Below are 7,565 nucleotides of genomic sequence, written 5' to 3'. Positions count from 1 at the left end.
AATAAATAAAGTAGACAGAGATACAAGAGATGGGATAAGTCTGTAAATGTTTGATATATAGTAAATTAATTTTTTGAAAGGAACAAGTTCCAAAAGAAAGAGTTACATTAGAGTCAGTTAATGTGAGCATTGAACAGAGTTGTACATACACTGTATAATGAATTATTGTCTTTTATTGTATCATGCATTGCTATACTGTATTTCAGTGCTTCACATGACCAAGCCAGCTGTTTCTAGAATGCACTACCAGAGCTATATGTATCAACGTTTTATCCTGTCTGTGATCACTAAAGAGGTATGAGCGTACTCGACAGTCAGTCTTATCCACAGGCTGAAGCTGGACTGTTGTTCTTCTCTTTGACCAGTAGAGGTGTTCAGAAAGACATTTGTTCACTTTGGAACCAATATGTGCTTTATACCCCAAAAACTGACAATCAAAATTGCCATTTCGAACAAAGGACCTTTTAAATTGTTTCAGCACAGATGTGCAAGATTTTGATTGTCAGCTTGGTGCAGAAAAAAACAAGTCCAAGTTGCTTGTGACATGGTTTTGATATCACCGTCAACATGAGTGGTTTATAAATGTAACTTAGTATATGGCAGGCTTCTAAGCTATTATGTTTATGTTTAGCTGACACCTGAGTGTGTTTTGCATATTTATTCACTGGCTCTGTTACATTGTAGTTTGCTTTTCTGTTCATCTGCCTTCACTTCTTGCCTTGTCTGTGAGTCAGTTGGCTTACGCTTGTGTTAATGGAAATGTATGGTGAAACTGCAGGAGGATGTGATAACAGTAAAACGCATTATTTTGTGAATTGTTTTTGTAAAAAAAAGATGTTTTCAGTAGTCTTCAGGTCTTGACACTATAGTATTTTAATAACACAACAGAACTCATCCATAAAATGAAGAAATTGTCATTTTACAGCATTTAGTTGACATGAAATGTTTGTTGGTGTTTGACCGCTTTTCTCAGGCACCATGCCTACTTAGATGACTCTATTAGCCAACCATAGCTACAGTTTCATCAAAACTATTGGATGTGGAAAAATACAGTATGGAAAATGCTAGTAAACTGTAATAATAATGGAAAGAGCTGTGTTGGGAAGACTTGAGAGAATTTTTACTTGCAATGAGATTGAATTACTTGTTCACTGGTTGGTGTTAATGTCAGTAATTTTTTTTTTCTCTTTGTTTTTCTTTTTGCACTGAATGGAGGCAGTGAGCCCCATTATTCACTTGGATGCCGTCCAGCCTCAGATGGTCCACAGTATCATAGATGCACTCAGAATGGTGCTACTGGCTTCTTATCAAATGAAAAAATCATGAACTGAATACTCACTGCACAGTTCAGCAAACTAAACCTCAAATAAATACTCTCACTATTTATAACAGCCCCGCACAGGTAAGCATTAATAGTTTTGTTTGTTTTTTTGTCTTGCATTTCTAAAATCATTCTTTATTTTTGTATATAACTTCTGTTGTGTTTGTATTTTGTTTTCAAAGAAGGGAACAGTGTTGTACAGAAGCTTGTGTGAAGATTTGTCTGTGCGGGATTGGCTGAAATAAACAGTGGAACATGATTTTTGTGTGTGTTAAAAGAAAATCATACTAAGTACAACCAATTAAACTTGGAGAATAAATTTTTAACTGGGATTTTATAAAGGTGATGCTTTAGTAATTTAAACATTTCTTTTTTAACTTAAAAATTGAAATTTACAGCTAAATCATTAAAGTGTTTGTGAACTGAATGTTCTAGCATTTTTAGTAAAATCACAAGCAGTGTAGCCTATGCACAGTTTGAAAATGTATGGAATTATTTGTGAGGGTAGAATGATTAGTTTAAGACTTTTTAATTTACTGTATGTTATTTGGGGGAAAAAAACTACAACACACTCCTGGTAGACCTTTATTTATCCTATAGTTGATGTTGGCCTTTTCCTATTGCACAAACTGAACGCTGAACACAGTCTCATACACTAATCCAGTAGTTTGTTACTTAATAACTGATTCTGATTCTGATGACACACTTTCTATGTGCAGTTTGCCAAACAATTAGTAGAGGAAGTATTCAGGTGCTTTAAGTAATTAAAAGTACTAATATTACACTGTAGTCTGTAGGAGTCTACAAAATTAAATCTTTAGTATTTTATATAAGGACAGGGAAAAGCCAAACGAGTTCAAATGTAGTCAACGAGTGTTACAGTTTTGTTGCTGTCACTTTAATGATATCGCGAGCTGTGATTGGTCACAACGGCAGGAAATGTGTTGCTCTTCCTGTGTTATTGTCACTACACTACACAATAATGTTGCCAGTCGGTAAACGATTGGTGAAATAATTTAAAGGCAAATTTAACTGAGTGGCGTCATTTACACTGTAAGTCTTTTCTTTGTAGCAGACAGAAGCTAAATGACGCTGACAACTGCAGAGCTGCAAGGAAACTGAGCCACGGAGCTAGCACAGCTGCTAGGCTAATGTTACCGTAAAAATAGCTTGACTACTATGCCAACGTTAGACAACACAGATGACCAAACTAATTTTCTTTTAGTTACATCGCTTTTCGTGTAGTTGTCTTTGCCTTCCAATATATTCACCTCACTAATGTTTGCCTCTCATCCACAGCATAATATTGAGACGAAACCTAATGGTGACGACATGAGGACATCTGCCGAGCAGAAATCTTTTCTTGAGGCAAAGAGAGGACAGAAACAACACGATGCGGTCATCGCTAAAACTGAAAATGCACTGGAGCTGGATGGTGAGGAAGGCTCCGATGAGGTTAATACTAATGTAGATGGAATTAAAATCCAAATCAAGGAGGAACCATATTCACAGGAGATCAGCGAGGAGCACAATGGAGACACAACAAGAAGTTTAGACACTACGCCTGACACCGTGACCTCTGTATCAGCTGTTCACAGTCATCAGAGACATATAAAGCATGAGTATGACTCTGGCCATCAGCCAGAATATGGATGCAGTGAAGTTTCTGTCAAGGAGGAGTCAGAATCATGGATTAAAGAGGACGGAGAGAATGAAGAGGAAGCAAATAATGGAGAGGGAGAGGAGGTCTGCACAGGTAGAAGCCATTTGTTAACTACACAACCCCTATGCCTTTTATTTCCATATACTGTATACAAAGATTATTATTATTATTATTATTATATGTAATGGAGTTCCACACATGGTCAGTATTTTGCATTTTGTGAAACTGTATTTTCAGTGAATTTATCACGTGTCACATGTGTTTATTTTATGAACAACAGTCAAAGTAGTATGTTTTTTTTTTATTAAGAAAGGCATGCTTGAAACACTGCTTTTTTTTTACAACAGGAAAGTGTAAAAACATGCGTTCTGACCACTTTGTAATGTTCTCTGCTTTCTGTGTGTGTGTCTTCCTCACCTACTTAGAGTCATCGTCTGACTTTTTCCCATGTCCTCACTGCACCGTCTCCTTTACCGACTTTGACTTCTTGGAGAAGCATGTCAAGTGGGTCCATCAGAAACAGTATCTTGCCAAACTAAAAAAATGCCTCTCAAGCCGCACACTAAACCTCATCTCCAAACACACCTGCACAGTCTGCAGCAGCACCTTTAACTCTAAAGTTCACCTTAGGGTTCATGTTCGTGAAACCCATCCCTCAGCTCCTCCTCGCAGGCTACACCCCTGCCCAGCCTGTGCCCGTAGCTTCCAGTACCTGAAGAATCTGAAGAACCACTGTCAGCGCTGGCACAACATGTCTGTGGTTACCATAGGAGGACATCTAAGCTGCGCTGACTGTGGCAAGAGTTTCAAAGCTACCTGGGGTCAGGGTCCTCATTTGTGTCATGAATCGAACAACACGGAACCTGAGGATAAACCAATCTGTCTGGACATTGGTGTGCCATGTCCAGAATGTGGTAAGAAACTGCGCACACCCCAAAGCCTAGGAGATCACATGCGCACACACACAGGTGACCGACCATTTGTCTGCAAGGATTGTGGCAGGAGGTTCGTGGAGCGCAGCGGTTGGCGGCAACACATGAAAATACACACAGGGGAGAAGCTGTACAAATGTCAGGTGTGTGGGAAGGCTTTTTTAAGGTCACACCACCTCAAGTGCCACTTAACAACACATTCTGGCAAGAAGGAATATTCTTGCTCTGAATGTGGAAAACAGTTTGGACTCAAGTCAAGTCTGAATCTCCATCTGAAGACGCATTCCAGTGAGAGACCCTTCCACTGCAATGTGTGTGGGAAGAACTTCAACACCCGGAGAAACCTGAGGGTTCACACCAAACTCCACACCAATGAAAAGGCTCACCAGTGTGGGGACTGTGGGTTAAAGATTGGAGACCTTGGGGCTTTGAAAATACACTTGCGGACACACACTGGAGAAAGGCCTTACCACTGCACAGTCTGCGGTAATAGGTTCATTCGCCTTTCACATTTGCGAAACCACCAGCGCACCCACACTGGTGAGCGACCCTACAAATGCACTGAATGTAACAAGAGTTTCACTCAGTCTGGAGACCTGGTGAAGCATAAGAGAATACACTCTGGGGAAAAGCCCTTTGAATGTCCAGACTGCCACCGCTGTTACACTTCCTCTGGCGATCTGGGCAAGCACAGGAGAAGTCACACTAACCTGCGGCCCTACACATGTCAAGAATGTGGAAAGAGCTTTCGCTTGTCAGGGCATCTGAAAACACACATGCTAACTCACACAGGGGAGAAGCCATATTCCTGCCCCAACTGCCTCCGCAGGTTTGCTCGTTCTCACCACCTGTCTGGGCATGTGGCTAAATGTCGCTGAGCGTTTCGAGACTATTGTAAATAATCTAGTCAGTTGAGGTCAGAATGGTAATTACTGAAGCTGTGTACTGTATACTAGAATTTGTAAGGAACGTGTTAAAGTCTAAACTCATTTGTAAATAATTATTTATATGAACTGTCTGTTACTCTCATGTCTCGGATGACTGTTCTAACTTATTACAAATGAACTGAACAAGACTAGGGCCTAACATTTGTTACTGCATGGAACTATCCTAAAACATTATCCCAGGCCTTGTATGAATTATCCTCAGTGTAAGTCTAAACTGGTTTTGCAAGACACTAAAATAATGGAGGGGTGAGGGTATGGTATAATGCTGACATCAGCAGAACATGCTCCAATCATTACTGTATAGTCTGAAAAGATTTAATAAATTATTTGAAGAATGCATGAACACTGTGATGCTATGTTGCTGTTTAAGTCAGTGGGAGAGGCCAAATTATTTAAAGCAAGTGTTAATTTCCTACAATGATAATGATCATATATCTGTAGAAACTGAAACTTGGACAGTTCTCTTGTATAAAAATGGCAAGAATAAGAGATGCTAAAGATTACTGACAAATTTAAGTGGTCTTTTTGTTTCAAAGACAAACCAAATAACACCGCTGGGTAACAATGTGATAATTAAAACAAAGATGGTGGCCCTGTGGTTCAGAATGTTTCAGTTTTTGTTGAAATTGTTTTAAATGTATGAATTCAGTTATATGTTAATTATTGAGTTGATAATTAAAGGTGATGTACTGGACTATGTTATATTCAGAGGTGTTTCAATATTTTTGTTCTCCCCAGCTACATACATGAGAGGGTCAGAATATTAGGAACGCCTCTGAAGTGCATACAGTTAACCTGGCCTGGCAGGGATTGCGGGCACTTTGACCATGTTATATAGGCTACCTACAGTTATACACAGGCCTAACTACTTGTGGAAGTACTGACAACTGCAGTAATAAATAATTCTAGACCATACTAATCCTACTGGTTTTCCATCATACTTTCATGTTGCTCAGCATGACTGAACCAGCTAAACTGCATTCTTCATATCAGTTAAAATAATCAACATCACACTCTTAATACAGCCTTTTGAAACAATTTGCCCCTTCTTCAGAATGACAGATGTAACTTAAAACATGGTCCTCTTAGATAGTTAACATAAAACTTCTCTGGTAACAGTATCTGTACATTTACATAATTCACATGCTTCATTGACAAACAAGTTTAAAGTTCTCTGTGGTTGTGCATCACATGTTTACTGTGAATTGACCTCTTTATACAATCAATAACCTTCCTCTTCTATTTAAAATGAATTGAAGGAATGTGACATTTTCATTAAATGTTTACAGTAGCTCAGTCTTAGATGAAGTAGCTTTAATAAATGCATGCAACATATTATTCTGTAAAAATAGAGTACTGTGGCCCCTAAAGTACACTTAGAGAAAGAAAAGGATAAAACCTCAGATAAAGTGACCTCTGTGCCATTTATGTAATTTCTTCAAGGTGGAAGTGGGTTTTAAATGACATCTTAGAAGTACACAGCAGTAGACTTTTAGACACTGGGATTTTTACTCCCATATGACATTTGGTTAAAATTGACTTCAACTGCTAAGATAATGGCACAGCAAACTTTAGTCATATATTGCCAGTTCATGTAAATATTTATTTGTGGCATTACAGTGAATGATAATATGTCATCAAACTCATTGCTAAAGTGACTTTCTAACTGAAATATTGTACAGGGTGGGACACGGAGAAGTAGCCCACCTCCAAAACAATCCGCTTGCTCGTTCATACTTTTCTGTGGCCCACCCTGTATTTTATAGTGTACATTTAAACAGAAATTGACTACAATGGAAAGAAAATGGCTTGTTTTCCTATTTGTAGGCAAGAGTTTTGACAGACTTGAACTGACCTCTGTCTTCTCTGTTGATAGATAATTTCCTCTAAACTGAAATGGACAGTAGGGTATGACCCAGTGTCTTCAAACACTGCATGCACACATCAAGGAGAAAACCTCTGTGGCAGGTAAGATCCACTCATTCAAAATGGGACCCAGCCACCCTAAAAGGGTGAGGCTATACCAGGAAATGAATGACTGTCCTTGATCAGCTGAAATATGTCCTCCCAAGTCACTTGGTTAATCCAGAGACTGTACAAACTAGAAGTGATTGTCCCACAAGTCAAGCTACCAAAAAGAGAACAAGATTAATTGAGAGAGAAACTCTCCTGAAAACAAGATGAATTCTCCAAAGGGACCCTTAGTGACCCAAACACAGTACCTTACCGCCAAGTGAGGGACACAGACGACACAGACTGCACTGCATAAAGGGGAGAAGAGTTTAAAAATGAACAGGAAAGCATGAGCTGGAATGGTGTTGACTGTAAACAAGTCAAAGACAAACCAACAGATCCTGAGACGCATGAAATCTGCCATGTAACAAAGTTTGACAATTAGGAATTTGGAGGTGTTTGTTCAGGGAGAAGCTGAGCCACATTTAACTGGCCACTGTGATGAGATGCTACAAGCTGAGGCAGTGGAAAGTAACATGAGTAAGACACCTCACATCTAATCTTTGACTAATCCTCTTCAGTGCAGCTTTTTAAGCTTGCCTGTAATGACTATTAGAATATCAATATCATAGCTACATGTCTTTGGACTGTCGACTGTGGGAGGAGGAAATAAGCTATGTATGCTGAAGCAATTAGCAAACAACCAATATCTGCATAAATGATAAAGTTTCAAATATACTATATACTCT

General features: G+C 39.0%; 1 protein-coding gene across 3 annotated transcripts; it reads left to right on the top strand.

The window, feature by feature from the left end:
* Nucleotides 1-2,207: 2,207 nt before the first annotated feature.
* On the top strand, nt 2,208-5,770 carry LOC109954601 (gastrula zinc finger protein XlCGF57.1). 3 transcript variants are annotated; one of them, XM_020590049.1, is made up of 3 exons: nt 2,208-2,374; nt 2,621-3,077; nt 3,410-5,770. In XM_020590049.1, the coding sequence occupies exons 2-3, from the start codon at nt 2,654-2,656 to the stop codon at nt 4,792-4,794; spliced, it is 1,809 nt and encodes a 602-aa protein (XP_020445705.1). In that variant the 5' UTR covers nt 2,208-2,374; nt 2,621-2,653; the 3' UTR covers nt 4,795-5,770. The 3 variants fall into 3 exon arrangements, with proteins under 3 accessions (XP_020445705.1, XP_020445707.1, XP_020445706.1); XM_020590051.1 differs by lacking the exon at nt 2,208-2,374 and adding an exon at nt 2,387-2,480; XM_020590050.1 differs by lacking the exon at nt 2,208-2,374 and adding an exon at nt 2,387-2,508.
* The last annotated feature ends 1,795 nt before the right edge of the window (nt 5,771-7,565 follow it).

This window comes from Monopterus albus, unplaced genomic scaffold, assembly GCF_001952655.1.
Source record: "Monopterus albus unplaced genomic scaffold, M_albus_1.0 scaffold11.1, whole genome shotgun sequence".
NCBI classification, from domain to species: Eukaryota; Metazoa; Chordata; class Actinopteri; order Synbranchiformes; family Synbranchidae; genus Monopterus; species Monopterus albus.
This window is presented reverse-complemented; position numbering and strand designations above follow the sequence as displayed.

Coding starts and splice junctions, on each gene's coding strand:
- LOC109954601 (XM_020590049.1), top strand. CDS start 2,654: ATGAGGACATCTGCCGAGCAGAAATCTTTTCTTGAGGCAAAGAGAGGA. Junction 3,078..3,409: donor GGGAGAGGAGGTCTGCACAG/GTAGAAGCCATT, acceptor TCACCTACTTAG/AGTCATCGTCTGACTTTTTC.